This window comes from Thecamonas trahens (genome assembly GCF_000142905.1).
Source record: "Thecamonas trahens ATCC 50062 unplaced genomic scaffold supercont1.21, whole genome shotgun sequence".
Lineage (NCBI taxonomy): Eukaryota > Apusomonadida > Apusomonadidae > Thecamonas > Thecamonas trahens.
The window spans coordinates 36,483-58,523 of NW_013657659.1; the positions used below are offsets into that span (position 1 = coordinate 36,483).

Below are 22,041 nucleotides of genomic sequence, written 5' to 3' on the forward strand. Positions count from 1 at the left end.
CAGAGAAAGGTTGGTGAAGAGTGCAAGTGCTGTGCTTTCTTTTCGGGAATGCATCGTGGCGCTGCATCGGAGCCTGGGTTGGCGCGCCTGCGACATCGGACTGCGGCGGGAGGTTGAGTGGGGGGGGGAGCTACTGGACAAGCACCATCCAGCCAATGGTGAGGTAGAAGAGGGCGATGGGGTAGATGGCGAGAAGACGCTTGTTCGAGGGAACCGAGTCGACAAGAAAGGCGCGTGAGGCAAAGGTGGCCCAGAACCAGCAGGCGAGGACAATGCCGATGCGCCAGGCAAGATGAGACCAGATCGAGGTGAGGAGAGCAGCAATGAGCATGGGGAAGATACAATATCCAAGTACACACACCGACTGCAGAACTGAGAGCTCTCCCCCCAGCAGTTGCGCATTGAGCGTGACCACCAGAGCACCAACCCAAACCAGAGCAAAGACAAGCGCAAAGACCAGAGCTGACTGATCAGAAGGAGCTGAAGCCGACAAGACGACGGAGAGTACCAAGCACAGGAGCAGCGGACCCCACAGATCCCAATCCTTAAGCAAGACATTAGCACCTGTCGTACCACCACCACCGCCGCCGACCATAGAGTACGATGATGATGAGGAGGAGGAGGAGAAGAGCGATGTGATGGGTACCATGACTCTCAACAACTTTGCCCCAATCCGCTTCAAATCCCTAGCCAGAGTCGTCATTACAGGTTCGTTCAAAGAATCCGGTTGCAGTTCACGATGCAGTTCCCACTCTGCCCATCCTTCATCTCGTCCTTCTCCGCCGACTCCTCCATGACCGCCACCGCCGCCACCGCCACCACCGCCACCACCGCCCCCACCGCCAGTACTCGGCCTGTCACTCAGCATGGCTGCCACTTGGTCGTCGGACGCAAGTTGCATGGTCATCTTCTGGGATGTAGTGGAGTGGAGTGGAGTGGCGTGTGTCTGGGTCTGTGCTGGTGCTTGTGCTTGTCGTTCTCGCTGTCTCTGCTCAACGTGGCGAACAAGGGGAAAGTCGCTGTCTTCGAATGCCGCTTGTGCGAGAAGAGCGCGCGGGCGCGTGGGCGGATGATTGGAGGGAATCGCGGGGCGGGGATAGAGACAATGGCGAATTCATCGGGGTTGAGAGGGAGGTGGGGAGGTGGAGGAGGTGGAGGAGGTGGGGGGGGGGGGAGCATCACCCGCACACTTCGAGCCCGATGACATGACGAGGGAAGATAAGATGCATCTGCCGCTTGTCTTGCCGGTGGTGGATGACAGCTGCGGTCCCATGGGCGTTGTGGATGGATGGTGATCTCCAACGACGGCAAGGCCAGTGCCACAAACACATGATCCGATCAGAGTGGTAGCATCGAGCCTTCTGGTCCCCAGCCAGATCTGGTAACCTCGATGTAGTCGCAGTACTTGTCTGGATATCGAGCTCGTCGTCCGACCCGCACCACGTGGTTTCACCAGTCTGCCGCCAGGTCCGCAAGAGATGGCTCCGGCTGCGCAGGTTCAGGCGCCGAGTCGACCACAACTGTAGATTTGGGCACCGCGCCAGCGGGTGCAACAGAGCCAGAAGCGAGGTTGACCTTCATCTTCTCCACGTTTGCATTCTCCATCCCGCGCCACGCCACCTCTTTGCACACCTTGCACCGCAACAAGCGATCGTTCATCGTCCTTGCATCGGTCTCGGCGTCCTCGATCCGACCGTAAGTCGCCGAAGCAACATTTCCACATCCTCCGCACACAAGCCTACATACAAGCACCTCTCCCATCTGATGAGTTCGCATTGTTCCCCCATGCACGCCCAAACACTCATCGTCGATCGTCGCGCGCCGATCTGCGCCACCCCGAGATGCGTCGCACCGAGCCTCGCCAAGAGCATGATCACTCCCATATCGAGCATCACTCGCCCGAGCCACACTGTCTATCACTTCCACCATCTTCTCCGACAGTAACCAGCACCGGCAATTGATTATATAGCTATTTTTTGGCTCTCACCACACTCTTCAAACTTGCCCAACTCGCGCGCTCAACCTCGCTCAACTCGCCCGCCCCTCCCTCTCTTGCTCAAGCACGCACTCACGCTCATTTTCGAGACGTACGAGTTTTTGGAGAGGTCTTTCGTGGCAATACCACAAGCACACGACATGGCTATTGGCCTGGTGGGCTTGAGAGTTGAGTGGCTGGCGCAGAGGTCGACAAGTGTCGGCGATGAGTCAGTGAGTCGTGAGTCTCTGCCTGCGGACGGTGGAGGACACCGATCTGTCCCGCCCCCCCCCCCCACCCCCCACCACACACACACACGTGCACACACCACCACTGTACACCATCGCCAGGATAGAGACAATGGATAATCGCCATCACCATCCGGCGAGATCGGGCGAGATCGGGCGAGATCGGGCGAGATCGGGCGAGATCGGGCGAGATCGGGCGAGATGAGCAAAGTTCGGGAGGCCAGCTGGCATAGCTTCTGGCCTGTATCACCGATCTGCCCGCCACCCTCCCTCCGCTCTCCCACACATCACCACCAATACTCCAGCCCGATCTCCCCATCATCATCCCAAGAACCATTTTCTTTCGTTTTTTCTCTCGGAATTCCCAGCGTCTTTCCCCCGACATGTCGCCGCACGCAGGTAAGGCAGGTTCTCTCGCCAGCCACCACAGCCTCCGCCAACACAATAGCCATAGCCACAGTCAACTCTAATATTCAACATGTTCAAGCTGATTGCTGTTCTTGCGCTGCTCGCCATTGCCGTCTCGGCACAGACTCCCCAGCCGTGCTGTACGTTCCCAGTCGCTGTCCTCTCTGTCGTCTCCGCTCCCTCCTCCCTCCCCCTTCCCCCCGCGCATGTCGCTTCCGCTGCCCAAAACCGACCTGCCTGCCTGCTGGCTCATGCGACCTTTTTCTGGATTCGGTGAAAAGTCACGTGATCACGAACACGATCAAGTGCCGCCCGCGCCCGCCCTTCTTCTCCCTCTTCTTCTTTCTCTCGCTACCATACTCATGCCCAAGCAATTACGTCGTGTATACAACAGCCACTCCGTTCGAGTGGCAGGGTGACATCTTCGTTGTGGACCCGGAGAAGCATGCTGCGGCTATTGCCCAGATCTCGTACGACTCGCTCCACCAGCGGACCAACACGTACGAGCGTGTCTACGCCAACGGCAAGCACTACGACTTCCAGTTCCTCGCCCTCTACCAGGACAACGTCGGCTACGAGATCAACCTTGATGACAAGACTTGCAAGGCTGTCCACATTCCCTCGGGCACCTTCCGCCCCTTCGCCCTCCCCTCGAACGCTACCTTTGACACCGAGCTCACCCTCGGCCTTGCCCTCGATGTCCAGGTTTGGTCCGGCCAGTTTGCCGACCCGCGTGGTGGCCTCATCCGCTGGATGGGTGGCGTCACCGCTGACGGCTGCATCCCGGTCTTTGAGGACGTCGCCATGGGTGACGGTAACTTCATCCACCAGACTTTCTCCAACATCGTCATCGGCATCCCCAACATCAACATCTGGATCCCGCCCAAGTACTGCAACACCGCCGAGGTTCACGCCGAGTCGTCGCCCTTCAACTCGCGCTTCTAAGCGTGAGGCTCTCCTCCTACCACTCATAGGCTGGCTGCTATGACCCTGTCCAACCGTCGTGTCCATGTGGTTTTCCCCCTCGCATGGCCGTCTTTCAGAGTCGTAAACCTTCCCGCATCGTCGTCTGCCTGCCGTCGCTCAGCCCTCGCTGGCGCAAAGGAAGCGAGCTGATATGCAGAATACAGGCACCCACAGGGTACCCACCAGTCCAACACTCGCCTGGCCTTGATGAGAGCCAAAACGACTTCATTGTGCCTGACGGTGGTCCCACCGGACACCATTCTGGGCACCATCAGTCTCACCATCACACCCGCGCTCACCATCACACCCACGCAACAACTTCCCCCGCTCTTCTCTCCTCGCTCCATTACTCTTCCACCTGCCATCATCCAGCCCGGCCACCACGATCACGATCACGATCACGATCACGATCACGATCACGATCACGACCAGCATCACGTCCGCGAACGCGATCGCGATCACGATCACGATCACGATCAAACCCCTCACCACCCCTCCCCCCCCACCCCCCCCCCCCCCCCCCACCCCCACCACCACCACCACCACTGCTACCACCCCCTCCCCATCCCACCACCACCACGATGACGACGAAGGTGCTCCTGTTCCCCCTGTTCGAAGCGGAGCAAGTGTTCGGCCCAGCTACCGAACCTGTGGCTGTCAGCTCTTGCAAGTCATGCTTCCTGGTGGCGTCCAGCACGGGACTGGTCTCACTCTACGCGCCAGGAGGTAGCACATCATCTGCTCGCATACTCTCTTCCTTTGCAGCTACATCTTCAAGTATTTGGAAGATGGCGTATGTGCCACAAGCTGATGTGGTAGTGACTTTGGAAAATACCTCTCAATCGCTCTCGCAATCGCAAGCTGTTCGCATCTACGCCAACTGGCGCATTCTCCCAGATTCTGATGCTGTTCTTCGTCCATCGTCCTCCTCCTCGTCATCTCATGCTACCACCGCTGGTCCTGCTTCTAGCTCTGGTGCTATTGCTCCTCCTGCTGCTGCTGCTGCTGCTGTTTCTCCTAGTTTGCTGCCGGCGGCTGCGCTGGGTCAATCGCCTCCCCGCTCTGGTCATGGTCTCGATGATGACGATGCTGCGCGAGCTGCTGCTCGTCTAGCTCTCGCCTCGCCAGATGTGGCGGTGCCAGACAATCATCCGCTTCCGGCTGGACTTGTCACCTACACTCTGCCCGCTAGTGAGGAGCATCCGCCGGTGGCCATCGCTGTCTGCTCCGAGCTACCGCACCTAGCGGTGGCTTCGGCAAAGGCCATCAGCGTGTGGAACGTCGACCCGAGCATCGGCGAGCCGACGCTCATGGCTTCGGTCGAGCTGCCGGATGGATCGAGTTCGAACCCGCCGGTGGCAGTGGCGCTCCGCGCCGGCGTCCTCGCCTTTGCCACCGCATCGGAGCTCTTTGTCTATCGGCTGTGGTTCGAGCGGACAGCGCCACGTGGGCCAGGCGCCACTTCGGGCTCGGCAGTCCCTTTGCGCCCACGCCGCTCCCAGTTTGGCCAGCCGCTTGCTGCCTTTGGCACCGACGTGGACATGCTCTCCAGCTCGGCGCTCATCGGCACCGACGCCGCAGCCACCTTTCGCTTTGACGGCACCAGTGGCAAGCCGTCGTCGCATGCAGACATGCTCCTCGTCCCTGGCTTGCCTGCCGAGCGAGCCAGCGGCAAGCCGGTCTCTGCCTCGGCAGCCCACCGCGCCGCCCACCCCTCGGCCGCCGCAGTCTGCGAGCTCACCGCCTCCGCCCCCTCCACGCCTTTCACGTCAACGCCGCCGACGGCTACCAGCTTACACAATGCACGCTCGTGGCTCATATCCGCAGCGACACGAGCTGGGGCATCCACTCGCTCCAGGTTCTGCCTGAGCATGCCGGCGGGAGCGTCGAACTCGTCGCCGCCAACGACGACCCGCTGAGCGAGTTTCAGGCCCCGATCTCCCAGTCCGCGGCTCGGTCGGCCTGCCGCGTCCTCGTCGCTGGCGAGCGGACCGGCATGCTGCTCGCTGTTGGTGCCTCGGGCGAGTCGGTTACCAAGCTCTGTGACTATGCCTTTACTTCGCCAGCGAGCGCCGTCCTTGCCTCGGACTCGCTTGTCTACGTCGCTACCGCCACCGGCATGGAAACCTGGTCGCTCCGCGGGCTCGATGGTGGCTTTGGCGCAAGCTACCCGCCGCCGGCGGTCCTTGGCATGCAGGTCTTTATGGGCGTCCGCTCGTTTGCGCTCGCGGGCGACGCCCTCGTCGTCCTCTCCAAGATGTACGAGGACGAGACAGCGTACCCACCGACGGCGTGCCGTGGAATGACCCGCCTTCCGGCCGAGGCCTGGAACATCTACATCCTGCACTCGGCGCCGCTCGGTAGCCTCGTCAACGACATCTCAGCGCGCGCAGCCATGGCCAACGAGCCTGATCCAGGCACCTACTTTCTCCTGCTTCTCGAAGCCTACCTCCTCCTGCAGACCCGCCTCGCCAAGCTCGCCCACGAGGCTCGCGAGGCCATCGGTCTGCTCGGTGCACCCGAAGTCGACCTCGCTGAGAGTGTCACACACACCCTCGAGGCCGCCAACTGCACCGCGCTGCTGCACAAGACCGCGGCGCTCCTTGCCGCCTTTCAGATGAACGCGGCGGCGCCGGCCTCAGCCGCACACTTTCTGTGGCAGTCGGACATTCCGCTCACCCGCGGCCTCGCCCTCCTCGCCCGTGCGCCCGGTGAAGCCAAGATCTACTACCTCGACCGCATGCTCTTTGCGCCTGTGCTCCTGCCGCGCGTTGACGCCAATGCTGACGCCGCCGCCGCCATTGTCGCTCTCTACGCCCGCCACGCCCCGACCTCGCTCGCCCGCCTCGCCCTCTACTCTTGCCTCCAGGACTACCCGCAAGAGCCGGTCCTCACCGGCCTTGCCGAGCTCGAGACAAGAAGCCCGTACGACACCCTCGCCTACGCCCTCCTTGCGCTCGACGTTGGCAAGCTCTCAGCAAGTGTCGAGGCCCTCCTCGCCACCCCGCCCGAGCTGCTGACCAAATTCGTCTCGGCCTCGCCGGGCATGCTCTACGTGCCGCCGGACCAGGGCAGGTGGACCGGCTCTTCCGACTACGACGACGACTACGATGCTGGCGGCGGCCCAGGCTCTGATCCTGCACTTCCGGCTGCGCTGCCGTCGTTTGCCGAAGTCCTCGCCGTCGCCCTCCCTTTGTCTTCCTCGACATCATTGTGGCCCAGGCCCTCGACTCGGCCACCCTTCCGTTCTCGGTTGCCCTTGACCTGCTCGAGTCGGCCTGCGGCAGCCGCCGAGTTGCGGCCAAACCCAACTCGCTCGTCCCACTTGCCACCCTTGACCCTGACGCTGCTCTCGACGGACCGGCCCAGGCCGCGCTCCTCGCACACATGGCCGCCTCCTCGGGCTTGGCCCGCCTCCCGCTCGTCGAATGCTTCCTCGAGCGTGCCATCGTGTGCCCCAACTTGGAGACCGACGTCTCTGAGCTGGCTGTCCGCCTCTCACACATGTACCTGGCCCGGATTCTGGATGCCGAGGCCGTCGACGGCGGCGGACCTCAGCTGGTGAGCCTCCCAGCCGTCGCCTCGCTGCCGGCAAGCCACGCAGCTCGCGCCGAGGCCTGGCTCAGCATGCTGGCCGACGCCGCGCCATTTGGCGAGCCGTACCCGTGGCTGGCGCTGATGCCAGCTCCGGAGCCGATCAGGCCGTACGTGGCCAAGCTCTCGTCACTCCTCGCCTCGCCGCTCTTCCACTCGGCCGAGTTGCTCCTCGACCAGATCCAAGCAGCGATGCCGTCGCAGACCTCCCCGCCGCTTCATCTCTGCAGCCTCGAGCTCGCCTGCCTCGCTGCACTCGGGCGGACCGAGACTCTGGTCAAGACCCTCGCCACTGTCGCTGCCGCCGCCCCGGTCGTCCCGCTCGCGGTCGCCCGCCTCCACTTTGGCAGCGACGCCGAGGCCTGGCGGGCGCTGTTAGACGCGCTCAATGCCTCTTCCGGGCCAGCGGGCGACAGCGCTGACCCGCCTGTCGCCACCCGCTATGTTCTCGAGCACATGGCCCGGATCCTCCCGCCGGCGACCTTCATGCAGCTGTTGCCGTCCGATGGTGACCTCCGGGTTTACTTTCCGCTCCTCGCCGCCAGCATCACCGGCGAGCGGTCGCGCAAGGTCCTCGCGTCGATGCCACTATAAAGGAGACACGCAACATGGCGCGCCGGGCAGCTACTACTGCGAGTACGAATAGTCGCCGTAGGCGTAGTCGCCGTAGGGCGGGTCCTGTGTGACAAACGATTTGCTCCCGCCTGCCGCCGGTCCGCGGCCGCGGCTTCGCCGGGCCTGGCCGGCGCCGTCCGAGTACTCGTACGCGTCGTAGCCAGAGTAGTCGAGCTCGTCAACGCCACGATCGTGGGCGTGGTCGTCAGGCTTGGAGAGCGGGGCCATGTATGCGGAGCGGGAGAAGGAGCGGCCGGTGATGAGCGAGAGCATGCGGGTGTTCTGCCGCGGGACGCAGTCCTCGATGGTCTTGCCGCCGGTGGTCACGGCAGTCTTGTCCGCGCCGGCGTCGATGAGCCGATGCGCGACCGGGGTGTGGCCAAAGCGGGCCGACCAATGGAGCGGCGTCCATCCGGCCTCGTCGGGCTCGTTAAGCGAGGCTCCGGCGTTGACCAGCATGTCGACAATGTTGAGATGCCCACGCCGCGCGGCCCAGTACAGCGGCGTAGCGCCCTTGGCATCGGCGTTGTCGACCTGCGCGCCGGCATCGAGCAGCGCCGAGCAGACCGAGCTTGCGCCAAGGACCGCCGCCAGATGCAACGGGGACTTGTCGTCCGAGTCGGCGAGGTTGACGTCGGCGCCAGCGGCAATGAGCTCCTCGGCCGCCGCCCGCGACCCGCTCCGCAGCGCCCATACCAGAGCGGTGGCCCCAGTCTTGTCTGTTGCGTCCAACTCGAGCTCCTCACCGTAGTCCAGCAGCAGATTGAGCGTCTCCGGATCGTAGTACCGCGCAGCGAGATGGACCACAGTCGAGCCGACCCGATCAGCGGCGTTAAAGTCGGCCTCGCCGGCCTCGAGCAGGACCTCGGCGCATGCGACATGTTTGTATCGGACGGCGCAGTGGAGCGGTGTCCCGCCGAGCGAGTCCATCTCGTTGACCGACGTCCCGGCCTCGATGAGCGCAGCGACGCCGTCGGCGAACCCGTAGCCGGCCGCTACATGCAGCGGCGTCACTCCCGAGCCGAGCTTGACATTCGGGTTTCGCCGTGGTCAAGCATCACCTGCAGCGCTTCGATGTCGAGCGCCTGGCACGCCTCGAATAGATCCGCCCGCGGAAGTCCGTCCACCGCCTGGCCATTGTTATACGAGCCAGCGTAACCATCTCTCGGCGTCCGCGACGAGGCCGACCCTCCAGCCCGCCGCCGCCCAGCAATCGGCGGCAGCACAGCAGGCGAGCCCTGGAACGCGTTCGCCCGGCTCTTTTTCTTTGGCTGCGACCGCCGCGACCGTCCCGACCGATCAGACCGAGACCGAGAGTGCGACCGCGAGCGAGACCGTGATCGGGAGCAAGAGCGGGTGTGGCGTGATCGAGAGCGAGAGCATGAGCGAGAACGAGAGCGCGAGCGTGAGTGTGAGCTGCCGGCTCTCCCGCGAGACCTCCTGCCCGATGAGATGGATGCACGAGAGCGAGCGTTTGCCAGCGAAGCGTTTGAGCGATGACGATTAGATTTTTTGTCGGAACGACTAGATGCCCGAGAAGCTCTTGAAGGCGAGTCTCTCTGCGAAGACCGTGACGGCGACATTGACGCCTTTGATGTCTTTGACTGTCTCGTCCGACTTCTATCGTTGCTCTCAAGCTCTTCCTCCGAGTACGGCTGTCCGAGTTGACCACCGCCAGCACCAGCACCAGCACCAGCACCACCACGACCATCACCATCACCATACTCTGCATATGGTTCGTATTCTCCATATCCTTCATCTGCATAAGGTCCGTATCCGTCGTACTCGTCGTACCGTCCCTCCGACCCAGACATGTTGGTGGCTACCACCGGCGAGGAGTGCCCTGCCAACCGCGAACTTGCTTCCAACGACATTCGTTATTGAACAGAGAGAGAGGCCAAACGACGGCCAAACGGTCATTGGCGGGGGACCACCCTCTCCACTCTACTTCACCATCGATTATGTCATCAACAAGTAATTGTTAGCTCCACCAAACGATCACCCCAGCAACAAGTGATTGTACCCTCAAACGAACGATCACCCCAACAACAAGTAATCGTACCCACAACAGAACGATCACCCCAACAACAAGTAATCGTACCCACAACAGAACGATCACCCCAACAACAAGTAATCGTACCCACAACTGAACGATCATCCCAACAACAAGTAATCGTACCCGCAACAGAACGATGGGGCATAGCATTCGCCCTGGTCCTCACAGCCCGTGGCTACACAAAGGGCTCCCTCTCGGCGTCAGGAGCCGTGGCGGCGTTCGTCACCGGATGGGCGACTTGCGCAGCAGGCGGACTTCTGCCTGCACTGCATCTTGTGGCCTTTTTTATTTCTTCCTCGGCGCTCACACGATACGGCGCAAAGCGCAAGGCCGTGCTCGAGGCAGAATATGCCACATCGTCTTCAAGATCGGCTGTTCAAGTTCTCGCAAACTCGCTCACTGCTTCTCTTGCTCTCATCGCCGCTGCTCTGCTCGACAGACATCATCATCTTGCTCTGCTCGCGTCCTTGGCACACTACGCCGCCTGCGCTGCAGATACTTGGTCATCGGAGCTGGGCATCCTGGCTACCGCCCGTCCGCGGCTCATCACCGCGCCGTGGCGGCTCGCTCCGCCCGGCACAAACGGAGGCGTGACGCTTGTTGGCACGGTCGCCGGGCTGGCTGGTGGCGCCTTTATTGGCCTCGCCCACGCCCTCATGCTCGCATTGCTCGGCTCGGAGCCGCTCGGGACCGCTCTAACCACATGGGTCTTGCTGGGAGCTGCTTCCGGCCTCCTCGGCACCACCATCGACTCGCTTCTCGGTGCCACCCTACAGTACTCGGGCTGGGACCCGGAGCGCAAAGTTGTCATCGAGTCGCCGTCCGCCGAGCTCGTACACATCACCGGCGCCGATATACTCGACAACCACCAAGTCAATTTTGCGGCCTCGTTCTTTACCGTTGCCATTGTCGTCGGATCCGCCTGGACGTTGGCCTAGGCCTGCGCCTGCTCCACTCAGCTCGGCACAGAGAGCTTCGACTCGCTCACCGACCACAGGAGCAGGTCTGACTCGGCCATCTTGCGCCGCTGCTTGTGCGCCCGCCGCATAAACTTGGCAAACAGGTCGTCAACAGAGAGGTCGGCCTCGTCCGAGCCCGAGCCCGAGCTCGAACCGGTGGCTGTGCGGAGCTGCGGCGAGCCGGTTGCCGCCCGCAGCTTGCGCGCCGACCGTGCCATCCGCGGTGTGCCCGGCGCGCCACGCGGCGCCTTGGACGCCGATAGCGGCTTGCGTCGCTTTGAGGCCGGTGGCGTCGCTACAGGACTGCCAGCCGCAGACAGCGTAAAGACACCCGAGTTTGTCCGTAGCATCGGTGTCCGCGGCTGCAGCGCAACGTCGACGTCGCCGAGCTCGTCGTCGAACACGGCAGACCGCTTGCCGAGCACCCCGGGCCCGACCACGGTCGGCGGTATCCGCCGCGGCGTACGCGCCGGCTCGCGGTTGGCCTTGACGTGGGCCTCCACCAGCGAGCTCGGCAGTGGGCCGAGCGGCGGTCGAAGGTATGTATGATACACCGGGAGTGCACGGACCTCGGCCGGCAGCTGCTCCAGCCGGTGCTCGACCACCGCCCGCATGAACATGGCCCACAGCGGGCCGAGCTCCACAGACGGCACAAACGTCGAGCGCCCGCTGCCGCTGCCGCCGAGTGCTTGCGGAAAGTGCGCACGCAGCGCGTGCTGCAATGCTGTCCGCATCGACACCAGCGCCAGTGGGAGGAGCGGTGACTCGTGCTCCCGTGCCGCAAGCGCGCTTGCATAGTCAGAGAGGAACGCAGAGACAAGGCCCGGCTGCGCGTACGCGAGTCCCTCGAGATGCACAGAGGTGACCTGCATCGTTGACCCGTCTGATGGCACGTACGCCGTCCCAACTCGGCCGAGATCCGGAAGCTTGAGCGCGCTCAGTACGCTTCCCAGCGTCGCCAGCGCGCCAGGTGCGTTCCACTCGAGAGGCGGCACCGCGTCGGGCGCGTACTCGGGCGCCGGCCAGTCGTACGCCCCGAGCCGGTCGTCGGTGAGGAGCGAGGCGAGCGCGTCGAGCACCCCGTTGAACATGCCGATGCCGTGCTCAAGCGTGAGTGCAGGACGCGAGAGCACCTCGTCGACGTGGACAGAGACGTAGTGATCGATGAGCTCGCCAAGCGAGAACAGCGCCAGCGGCGGTGCCGCAGGCCCGTACTCGGCCGCCCACTTGAGCCCGGCCTGGAGCGTGCACACCGAGTACTGACCTTGCTTCGGGTCGCCGGCCTGCAGCTCATTGTACGGCTGGATCCGCCACGCCCCGACTTGCGCCTGCGGCAGTGAGCCGAGCTCGAGCACCCGTGCCACCCGCCGCATCTCCGCCTGCACCTCTAGCTCGCGCGCGCCCGACTCGGCCTGCACCGCGTCAGACGCGTACAACACAAGCAGAGCGGCACCAGCCTGCGGTGCGAGTCCGGCCACCAGCGCGTGGAGCCGCTCGCGCTCGGCAGTCTCGGTCGCCTCGGCATCGTCGTCTTCGTCCGACGACCCGTCGTCGCCGTCGCCACTGGTGTGGAGGACAAAGACAAGGCATGTCGTCCCGCGCAACACCTCGGCGAGCGCGCGCTTGGTCTCATGCGTCTCTCCAGCCAGCGTTCCGTATACCCCCGCGCCGCCACTTGCAGCTGTGGCAGAAAGGCCTGGCCAAACGACTCGATCTCACGCCCGAGCTCGGAGGCCGCCACCCCGTACGCCGTCAGCGGCGCCGTCAGCGTCGCCGAGTTCGGTGAGAGCTGGTCAAGCTGGTCGGTAAGGAGCGACGCAGACTTGGCGAGCTTGCCCGCCAGCCACGACGAGATATCGGACTCGTGTGGCGACGACCGCGCCGCCACCACCACCTTGAACCCAAGCGTCACCGTCGCTGGGGCTGCACTAGCCGCGCCCGCAGTCCCGCGCAGCGGCCAGTGCTCCGACATCGAGCCAGCCCGAACGTGGCAGCCGTCTTCGCCCTGGGCTGACTCGAGCAGCGGCGTCGCCGCTCGCGACCGCTTGACTCCAGCCTCAAACGGTGGCATCGCCGACGCCACATGCGCAAGAAAGGCCTCGTACAGTGGCTTGGCCACCAGGCTCGGCACGTCCAGGGCGCACCAGAACGCGTGGCTCTCCTCCTCGGCGCGGAGTCGCATCGCCATCAGCACCTGCTGGCTCGCGCTCGCCGCCTCCCACTCGCGGAACGACGAGCCGGCCGAGAGCTGGCTCCGTGCCAGCCGCACCCCACCGGCGCCCGCGGGCGAGAGCAGCGAAGTGCCGCTCCGCACCAAGCTCTTTCCCTTGCCGGTCCGGGCTGGCGTTACCGGCGGCGTGGCTTCGTTACCCTCGCTCTCACCCTCGCCCGGCACTTCGAGCAGCATGCTCATGTGCTCGCCAGCCGAGAACAAGCCCGAGCTCAGCGGTACGCCGGTGAACGACGCCTTGAACTGCTGGTACCGCGCCTCGAGCTCGGCCCGCCGTGCGGCGCGCTCGCTACGGATCCGCGCGCACGTCTCATACATCGATCGCCAGCGAGTAAACAGCCCGCGCGTGATCCGCTGCTCCCGCGCGCGGATCAGGTTCGCCTCGCGCGCAGCCTGCCGCCGCGCCGCCGCCTCGCGCTGAGCCACCAGTGCGCGCTCCAGCTCGCGCGCCGCCGCCTCCGCCGCCAGCCGCTCCTCGCGCGCCAACGCCAGTCGCTGTTCTTCGGCCGCAAGTGCTGCCGCCTCGCGCCGTAGCTTCTCGGCCGACGCCGCCGCCTCAGCTGCCAGCGCGCGCTCGCGGGCGGCGGCCGCAGCGGTTGCTTCGCGGGCAGCCTTGTCGGCTGCGGCTTTGTTCGCTGCTGCCTGCGCTGCCGCTGCCTGCGCTGCCGCCCGCTCGGCCGCCGCTGCCTCGGCCACGCGCTTGGCCTCCGCCGCTGCTGCCACTCGAGCAGCCACCGCCGCTGCTTTGGCGGCCTCAGCGTCAGCTGCGGCCTTAGCTCTGGCCGCCACCGCCTTGGCCTCCACCGCCTTCGCCTCCGCCTCAGCTGCGGCCTTGGCGCGGGCCACCCGGCGCTCGTTCTCTAGCGCGAGGGCTGCTGCGCGAGCCTGTTCTTGGCGGACTGCATCCGCCTCTCGCGCAGCTGCAGCAGCAGCAGCTCGACGCTCGGAATTGGCAGCACGGGCGGCGGCGATCGCGTCCTGATCCTCCTCTCCGGCGCCGCGTCGGGAGAGGAGGCGGACGTGTTTTTGAAGCATTGCCCGATCCAGCGGCGGCTCGCCGTGCCGCGGCAGGACGCCCGAGATAACCAACGCGTTGGTGGCGCACGGGTCGAGCTTGGACTCGATGAGGACGTGCGAGCACGAGACTGGGAACTTGGATGAGTTGTGGACCAGCGAGTCGGTGCCAAAGAAAACGCACACCTGGCCGTGGTAGTCGCGGCTCGTCTGGTTCGCCTGAGTCGCCGGCACCTCGGCGGGCGCCAGGCCGTGGTGCTGCAGAAAGGCGATGGCCTCGGTCTCGGTCTCAAAGCCGAGAACGCCCACGAGGTACTCGACTGGGATTGGATCGACAACCTTGGCACCGGCAATTGGGCCGGCAACCGATCGGTACGCCCGGTTCATGGTCCGCAGTGCTACGCTTCGCATCGGATTGAAGAACTTGTGGATGAGGCACGCGTTGAGGTACGTCGTCGAGCGGACAAGGTTAAAGAACTTGGCGTAGTTGCCAGTCTTGAACGCCTGCACCACGTCGAGCGCAAAGGCGAGGTCTGGCGAGGCCAGCAGCTCGGCCGGGAGCGTGAGCAGGTCAAGCAGCGCCTCGGGTGAGTCAATGCGAGAGAGGACGCCGTAGGCGCGGAACTCAGCCTCGTTCGGCGGTGTCTCGCCGCGGTAGCGGAGGACACGGTACATGTGGAAGAGGTCGGTGATGCACTTGGAGAACTGCTCCATGTTCTGCTGCGAGTCGAAGAGCTCGATCGGCTCCTCGCAGCACCGGTGCTCCGAGAGAATGTGGAACCGCACAATTTGCTCAAGCACCTCGGCAGCCTCGACCGAGGCGATGGCCTGAAAGTTGTAGTCCTGTCGGATTGACCGGGTCCGGTCGCGGACATAGGCATGGACCTCAGCAAACGACCGCGCCGTCGAGTCGATGACCTGAGCGAGGACGTAGTCCATGGTCCTACGAAGAACAGGGTGCGGACGGACCTCTTCCGGGAGCGGGGGCGCGTCGCCGGCTGCTGGCCGGTGGAACTTCTTCATCACCGCCGAGTGGTCGATGGTGTTCGTTCCGGGAATCTTCTCAAACGAGAGCAGATCATTGCGAATGTACCGCTCCAGCCGCTCGTGCTCTGGGCACATGTCCGGGCAGGTGCCGACAATGGCGGCGGCATCGCGGACGTCGGTGCCGTGGACCAGCGCGGCCTTGGCCTCCTCGCGCTTGCGGACAACCTCGACGTTGAGCTTCTTGTACCGCGCTTCGGCCTCGCCGACCGAAGCAAACCGCTTTGCGCGCTCCGCCGCCCGCTCCTGGGTCAGCGAGTCATCGTCGCGAATTTTGACCAGCGTAGACGGCGCCGGGACGACGGCCGCCGGTGGAGTCGCCCGCAGCGCCGCAGACGCTGCCGCAGACGGCCGCTGCGTCGCAAACGGGGCCTCTTCTCGGCTGCTCCGCGCCACATGCTTGCGTTGGGGCGGCGCGAACAGACTGCGCCCAGAGGTGGGTGTCGGCTTGGGCTGTGCCACGGCGAACGGGTTGGAGCCGGGCGCTGGCGGGGCCGACGGAGCCGATAGTGCCGATGGTGCCGACGGGACAAAGGCCGGAGCAGTAGCCCGCAGCTTGAACGACGACGGGCCGGTGTCACTCGAGCCCGCGCCGGAGAGGCCGGAGAAGGCGGACGCGGTGCGGGTCATTGTCGACTGCAAAAAGTGGCTGGCGCTGTCGTTGGTGGCGGTGGCGGAAGTGTCGTCGACTTCGTCGTCTCGGTCGTCATCGTCGGGAGAAGCATGGTCGCGGCGGGAGGTGCGGACGACGACGCAGAGTCGAACGACGGCACCGAGCGCGCCTGCGAGACCTTAATGGGTACACCGCCGATAGAAGTGACCGAGGCGATGGCCTCTCGGGCGGAAGCGGCGGTCTCGAAAACAATGATGGCCGACTTTTTGGACTTGCCAAACTTGGGGAAGATGTCGACCACCTTGCCGCACTTGGTCACGGCGCGGACAAGCGCGCCCTTGTAGTTGCTCTCATCAGGGACAACAGGGATAAAGACAGCGCGCTTGGTAGGGTCGTCATCGTCACCGTCGTTGTTGCGCTGGTACTCTTCGGTCGACGCGCCGCCATCGTCGTTGTTGCCGTCATCGCCGTTGTCATCTTCATCGTGGCCGTCGTCGTCACCGGCAAAGTGGAACCCCGAAGCTGAGCCGTTGTTGTTCTTGGAGCGCTTAACAAAGACGGTAGTGCCCTTGCCGCCGCGCTGGCCCTTGCGTGGGTTGCGGGCGGCATTTTCGCCATCACCAGACGATGCGCCCTTGGCTTTGTTGAGGCCGCTCAGGCGGGCAGCAAACTTGTCAGCGAGCGAACCCTTGGTCCCAGACGGCTTCTTCCGCTTCCGGGCCTGGACCGCCGACTTTTTGCCCTTCTTGCCCGACGACTTGGACGCCTTTTTCCCACGGGTCTGTTGGGGGGGGGAGGTGAGTGAGCGCAGTCGTCCGCCTCGACGATCAGAGTGCGAAACAGAGGACGGGAGAGGGGGTAGATGGAGAGTGGCTTCAGATTTGAGCAGCAGTACATCAAAGGAGCAGAGGAGGACGGAGTACTTGGGGACCGACGCAGTGGATGGGCAGATTGCCGAGCAGTGCTCGTAGCAGTGGCATAGCAGATTCGGCGTAGCAGTGGCTGGGCAGCGGCTGGGCAGTAGCGTAGCAGTGCTCGTAGCACTGGCTGTGCATACCCATCACAACCGTCCCCACCGTCCGCCCGCCCCATCAGTCCCATCCGGTATTTTTTTTCGTCTGTCCGTCCTGCAGCCCATACGTCCGTTTGCCTGTCCCACAGCCCGCCTGCCCGTCCATCTTCTTCGTCCCCACTCGCGCGCGTCTGTCCGTCCCCTCCTACAGCTCGTCCATCCCGTTCGTCCGCCATTCCGGTCACTCCATCCCAAACACCTTAACACTCACTCTCACCATGGGTATGGGCATGGGAATAGCTATGGCTATGGGTATGGCTATGGGTATGGGTATGGGTATGGGTATAGGTGGGAGGCAGGCGGAGGCAAGGGGAGGTAGGTCCTTGGCGACACGAGCCACCACACCCAACCATAGCCATAGCCATAGCCATAGCCTTAGTCGCCCCCTCCTCCTCCCCCCCCCTCTCCCCCTACCCATACTCATTCTTATACAATGGCGTATATGGTCATGGTGGGTTTGCGTACCTTCTTGGGCATGGTCGAGGTGCTTCTGGTCAAGGGGGGCAGAAACACACTCTCGCCGTGAGGGTCAAGTGCTCACCCCCGCCGACAAGGTGGCCGTCATCGCCGACAAGGTGGCCACCATCGCCGACAAGGTGGCTGTCCGTGGCCGGTAAAACCGTGATTTCTCAGCACAAGTCGACGACAGTGGTGGTGGTGGTGGCCCAGCTGACGTATTGAGGGCAGGCAGCAGCGAGTCTTGGCAGGGACGGATCACACGGCAATGGGGATGGCTGTGATCGGATGGAAGGAGATCGAGTTGGCCTGGCTGACTGCACAGATAGAAGAGTAGACCAGTAGCTAACATCAGCATCGGCAGATATGGGCTGCAGGGGGGAGGGGGGGCTATAGATTGTACAACAAGTAAAGTGTTCAACAGCTCAAGGCTGCGGCCACCCACAGACGACGGAGAAAGTCAACCGTCTCAGAAAAGAGCAGCAATCGCGGCACCCACAGTCGCAACCACCACAATAGCTTCGGCAAGAGGCGCCGACGAGGCAGCGGCAGACGTGCTGCCGCTGCTACCAGGCTGCGCGTTGGCAAAACCATGGCCGACCGTGTTGCCGCTGTTCGTCACGGCGCCGCAAGTGGTGCGCGGGTAGATGGTTGCCGCACCCGAGCACGTGCCGCAGGCAGCATCCGTGCACTCAATAGCCGAGACCGTTGACGAGCCCAGAGCGAGCGAGTTGGACGTTCCATCATTGTTGTACGCACACGTCGACATGGTGGCGATCATCGACGTTGGGTTGCCTGCGCAGGTCGGCGACGACGACCAGAACCGCATGACGTTGTCAAAGCCCGTCGTCGTCGGCTCAGTCGCCGTACACACGCGCTGATAGTACCGACCAGAAGTTCCAATTTGAGAGCAAGTGGCACCCACGCAGTTGCTCGTGTACGCAGCAGTAATCCCCAGCGCAGTCGTGTTGCCCGACACCGTGCATCCAGCGCCCGAATAAACCGTCTCCACCTGCCACTCGGCAGCAACAGCTGCCGGAACCACAGCAGCCACAACAATAGCCACAACAAGCGTCCTGTATCTTCCCAAATCCCACGGTCGCACCACATAAAGTACATGCACCATATAAGGTTGTAGTCAAGAAATATTGTGAGTATCCTGCCCCATACGTCCACACGAGCCGGAGTATGTCCGCATGCAGGCCCCCCCCTTGTTCGCCGTTACGTACCAGTTCATTTTTTTTTTATCCAGACGGGTGTAGTGGTCAACGAGTACGACGGTGTGAAACAGCCCACCACTGCCCCCCTAGCGACTACATGTAGTCATATATGGTTGGCTGTTTCACGGTGGATGGCAGCGGGCGTTGACTATGCCGCAGTTTAGCATGAACGTAATGCTTGGCGCCATCATTTCCGCGCTCAGCCAAATGCACGCAGGCTCGGTCCCGCTACGGGTGGTGCTCGGCGAGGCGCATGACGCCGACACCTTTGTCGAGCAACTCGTCGTCGTCATCTCGCTCGACGACGCAGCCAGCCAGCGGATCCCACGATCACTCGAAGCGTGGCATCGCTTCGATCAAGAAAAGGCTGGCAATGGAGGCACGAGGCGACAAGCCTTGTCGCGTGGCAATTCTTGCAGCAGGCGGGTGATCAGGCGGGTGATCAGGCGGGTGATCAGGCGGGTGATCAGGCGGGTGATCAGGCGGGTGATCAGGCGGGTGATCAGGCGGGTGATCAGGCGGCTCGCGAGACCCCCGGGCACATACACACACACACTCTCTCTCTCACACCACTCCTCTCTCGTTCATGGTTGAACAATGAGTGTGAATTTTCTCCAAGACATGTAGGTGCTCGTGTGGCTGGGTGGGGGGGTGGTTGGGGGTGGGATGGGGGTGGATGGGGGAAGGCAAGGGGTGAGTGGGTCCAGAAAAAGGTCGTAGTTGGCGCGAAGCACCGCGAGGAGACACTCACCGGCCAGGTCGCGGAAGGATGCATGCAGGGCAAGAAGGGGAGTTGAAACGGCCTACAAGAACTACCACTCTGCCCTGGCGGCGTACGACAGCTGCATGAGTGAGGGCATAGCCGAGGCCAAGGTGCGCATAGCTGAGGCCAAGGTCGGAGTGGCCGAGGCCAAGGTCGACGAGGCCGAGGCCAAGGTTGACGAGGCCGAAACCAGGGTTGACAAGGCCGAGGCTATGGTCGGTGTGGCCGAGGCCGAGATCCGGGTGGCCAAGGCCAAGGTCGGGGTGGCCGAGGCTAGGCACGAGGCAGTGATTGGCGCACGGCATGCTGGAGTCGCAACGGATGCCGACGTGGCCGAGGCCAAGGTCGGGGTGGCCGAGGCCAAGGTCGGGGTGGCCGAGGCTAGGCACGAGGCAGTGATTGGCGCACGGCATGCTGGAGTCGCAACGGATGCCGACGTGGCCGAGGCCAAGGTTGACGTGGCCGAGGCCAAGATCGGGGTGGCCGAGGCCAAGGTTGTCGTGCTCGAGGCCAAACTGCGCGAAGCGACTGCGTGTGACGCCAGCGAGGCCGAGATCGAATCAATCACGACACGACTCAAACTCGCCTCGCAAGAACTGACCCATGCCTCGCCGGCTAACGAGAAGCTCCACCCGCAGATCGGCATTATTCAGCCGCACGGGGCAGCCTCCAAGTCTAGGGCAAAGGGCTTTGCGTCACACCTATCGCCGGTCTCGGATCCGGCAGCACTCTACCCTCTGCTGGTGACCGGGCACCTGAAGATGGTTGGATGGCCGGAGCAGGAGAGCCAGTCACCTTCGGCAAGCAGTGGAGCTTTGTCCGTGGCCGATCTTGCCAGTGGGCCGGAAGACCTCGGCAGTGGCGCTGCTGCCTCTCCGCCCACTTGCCAGTTTGTCGAGCTCGACCACAACGTCGCCCTGGGAATGTTTAGCCGCGTTGGTAACCTGCAGGCTGCTACGCAAAAGGCTGTGCGTGACATCACCCAATCTCTCTGGCCTCTGGTCTTCACCTCCAGCTCTAGCCCGTGTGTCGGGCTTGATGCTGACCCAATGCAGACCTTCCATCTCGAACGCACTTTCCTCTCGGAGCTCACGTCGTCGCTTTACGTCTTTCTTCGCGACGAGATCTCGACTCCTTTCCGAGTGACACGGAGCTGGCCAAGCACACGGCCAGTGCTTTGGATTTTGCTTGCAGCATCGAGCAGATCTCGACAAGGTCATTGCCAGCGCGACATCAGTCGAGCGCGCAACAACGCGTTTGGCCGCTATCACGTCGGAGCTGGCCCAGTCCGGATCGTCGTCGTCACGTCCAGACTCAAACCGTCGGGCAACCGAGCTGCTTGCCGCGATGATCGAGGCGGAGGAAGAACTGACCAACCCGCAACTGGAGCAGATTCCGGTTCGGGTGACGAATGCGCGCGAGAGCCGCGAAGACTCGCATGATCCCAGTTCCTCGGACGCACGCAGTGCTGATGCTGTTGTGTTCAACCGAAGCCCACTGCGGACGTGGATGTGGGTCGAACACCCGGTACTCCGCAACGCGCAGCCGGACGTACTCTGGGGCCTCCACTCCCAGCAGGTCAAGCTCGGCTTTGGCATCTTTGAGCCCGGCAGTTCCTCCAAGGGGGGACAAGTCGAGGCGTACGCTTCTGCGTTGGGGCTGGCTGCTGCTGGCTACCCTGCTGTGATTTCGATCCTCTCACTCTCGGGGTCGTTTCCCACGCCGGAAAACTCCGGCGCCAACATCTCGCTGCAACTTGCAGCTCACCTTGTCGGCGAAAACCAGGTGCAGCATGTAGCTGTGGGCCTCCTCAAGACCGACTCGCTCACATCGTACGTGGACATTGTGGCCGGCTTTGCAGTTTCGATGTCCGAGGTCACCCAGATCATGGTCAAGCGCCTGGCGGACCCAAGCCTTGCGCCGCAGCAGTTTGGGCCCAACGTGGCGGTTGTCGCCGGATTTGTCTTCAAGTGGTTCCGCCCCTCCTCCTGCCGCTGGCCGAACCTGGATGCGTGGACGATTGCGTCGCCCGAGCTGCGGATGTGCTTGATGGTGGTCGACAAAGCGTTCACCGTTCTCCACGGACCCCACAACGAGACGGTCGAGGCGCTACCTGGTCATGTTGCTGTCGTTGTCACCAAGGCTGTGACCGATGTTGAGGTTGACGACACGGGCGTGACTACGGCCCACTTTGACGACGTGGCGGCCCGGCTGAAGAAGCTCCATGCCGCGGGCATTGTCCATGGCGACGTCCGCCGTAGCAACATTGTCTTTGGCAACAACGGCAAAGGTTACCTCATTGACTTTGACCTTGCGCGGCCGGTCGGAACCGTGTACCCGGCACGTCTCCGTGTGGTGCGCGACGGGTCACGCGCGCCTGGTTGTGTCAACTCAACAGCCATCATGGCGGTTGCGCACGACGTATTTGCGTTGGGTGGCGTGATGGAGCTGTACCAAGCCGTCGACAATGGCAGACAGAGCGAGTGGATCGCTCTCGTCGAATCGTTGAAAGCGGAGGAGTACGGTGCCGCGGTCGGCAAGCTGCCGAGCGAGTGGCCAAGCCCGCCGTTCCTGCTGCAGCGCACCAGGTCCGCCCGCAGCAAGTCGTGGTCACGCGGAACTGGGTCGCCGTAAACAACTACCATGGCCTCATCCTTGAACGAGCCGTGCCGATCTGCGCGTCGTCGCTACAGGGCGGATTGCATGGTCAAAGTAAGCAGCGCGTCGACTATGAGTAGCAGCATGTGACATGTGATCCGGAACTTGGCTTGGCTTGGCCAGCGTTCTCGAACATGATCACTCACAGCG

General features: G+C 63.3%; 10 protein-coding genes across 10 annotated transcripts; 4 read left to right on the forward strand and 6 right to left on the reverse strand.

The window, feature by feature from the left end:
• Positions 1-130: 130 nt before the first annotated feature.
• AMSG_05007 (YIPF6 protein) lies at positions 131-595 on the reverse strand (the record flags this gene model as incomplete). The annotated part of the gene is made up of 2 exons (XM_013902628.1): positions 131-466; positions 509-595. 2 exons carry the CDS (start codon positions 593-595, stop codon positions 131-133), a joined length of 423 nt encoding a protein of 140 aa, XP_013758082.1.
• A 512-nt stretch (positions 596-1,107) lies between these two features.
• Positions 1,108-2,268, reverse strand: AMSG_05008 (uncharacterized protein). Its single transcript, XM_013902629.1, has 2 exons — positions 2,092-2,268; positions 1,108-1,738 (listed from the first exon to the last, which is right to left on the reverse strand). The coding sequence occupies exons 1-2, from the start codon at positions 2,136-2,138 to the stop codon at positions 1,450-1,452; spliced, it is 336 nt and encodes a 111-aa protein (XP_013758083.1). The 5' UTR covers positions 2,139-2,268; the 3' UTR covers positions 1,108-1,449.
• Positions 2,269-2,701: 433 nt separating this feature from the next.
• Positions 2,702-3,576, forward strand: AMSG_05009 (uncharacterized protein; the record flags this gene model as incomplete). Its single annotated transcript, XM_013902630.1, has 2 exons — positions 2,702-2,771; positions 3,026-3,576. 2 exons carry the CDS (start codon positions 2,702-2,704, stop codon positions 3,574-3,576), a joined length of 621 nt encoding a protein of 206 aa, XP_013758084.1.
• A 615-nt stretch (positions 3,577-4,191) lies between these two features.
• AMSG_05010 (uncharacterized protein) lies at positions 4,192-7,785 on the forward strand (the record flags this gene model as incomplete). Its single annotated transcript, XM_013902631.1, has 3 exons — positions 4,192-5,365; positions 5,425-6,778; positions 6,820-7,785. Exons 1-3 carry the CDS (start codon positions 4,386-4,388, stop codon positions 7,783-7,785), a joined length of 3,300 nt encoding a protein of 1,099 aa, XP_013758085.1. The 5' UTR covers positions 4,192-4,385.
• Positions 7,786-7,818: 33 nt separating this feature from the next.
• On the reverse strand, positions 7,819-8,736 carry AMSG_11841 (uncharacterized protein; the record flags this gene model as incomplete). Its single annotated transcript, XM_013902766.1, has 1 exon — positions 7,819-8,736. The coding sequence occupies one exon, from the start codon at positions 8,734-8,736 to the stop codon at positions 7,819-7,821; it is 918 nt and encodes a 305-aa protein (XP_013758220.1).
• An 80-nt stretch (positions 8,737-8,816) lies between these two features.
• Positions 8,817-9,189, reverse strand: AMSG_11842 (uncharacterized protein; the record flags this gene model as incomplete). The annotated part of the gene is made up of 2 exons (XM_013902767.1): positions 8,817-9,077; positions 9,112-9,189. 2 exons carry the CDS (start codon positions 9,187-9,189, stop codon positions 8,817-8,819), a joined length of 339 nt encoding a protein of 112 aa, XP_013758221.1.
• Positions 9,190-9,618: 429 nt separating this feature from the next.
• Positions 9,619-10,800, forward strand: AMSG_05012 (transmembrane protein 19; the record flags this gene model as incomplete). The annotated part of the gene is made up of 2 exons (XM_013902632.1): positions 9,619-9,682; positions 10,031-10,800. 2 exons carry the CDS (start codon positions 9,619-9,621, stop codon positions 10,798-10,800), a joined length of 834 nt encoding a protein of 277 aa, XP_013758086.1.
• Positions 10,801-10,817: 17 nt separating this feature from the next.
• Positions 10,818-17,316, reverse strand: AMSG_05013 (uncharacterized protein; the record flags this gene model as incomplete). Its single annotated transcript, XM_013902633.1, has 4 exons — positions 17,260-17,316; positions 15,800-16,503; positions 12,497-15,764; positions 10,818-12,458 (listed from the first exon to the last, which is right to left on the reverse strand). The coding sequence occupies exons 1-4, from the start codon at positions 17,269-17,271 to the stop codon at positions 10,818-10,820; spliced, it is 5,625 nt and encodes a 1,874-aa protein (XP_013758087.1). The 5' UTR covers positions 17,272-17,316.
• Positions 17,317-17,638: 322 nt separating this feature from the next.
• Positions 17,639-18,360, reverse strand: AMSG_05014 (uncharacterized protein; the record flags this gene model as incomplete). Its single annotated transcript, XM_013902634.1, has 2 exons — positions 17,639-18,326; positions 18,356-18,360. The coding sequence occupies 2 exons, from the start codon at positions 18,358-18,360 to the stop codon at positions 17,720-17,722; spliced, it is 612 nt and encodes a 203-aa protein (XP_013758088.1). The 3' UTR covers positions 17,639-17,719.
• A 284-nt stretch (positions 18,361-18,644) lies between these two features.
• Positions 18,645-21,882, forward strand: AMSG_05015 (uncharacterized protein; the record flags this gene model as incomplete). The annotated part of the gene is made up of 4 exons (XM_013902635.1): positions 18,645-18,811; positions 19,313-20,234; positions 20,289-20,375; positions 20,428-21,882. 4 exons carry the CDS (start codon positions 18,645-18,647, stop codon positions 21,865-21,867), a joined length of 2,616 nt encoding a protein of 871 aa, XP_013758089.1. The 3' UTR covers positions 21,868-21,882.
• Positions 21,883-22,041: the final 159 nt, after the last annotated feature.

Coding starts and splice junctions, on each gene's coding strand:
- AMSG_05008 (XM_013902629.1), bottom strand. CDS start 2,138: ATGTCGTGTGCTTGTGGTATTGCCACGAAAGACCTCTCCAAAAACTC. Junction 1,739..2,091: donor AAAGACCTCTCCAAAAACTC/GTACGTCTCGAA, acceptor GCTTGTATGTAG/GCTTGTGTGCGGAGGATGTG.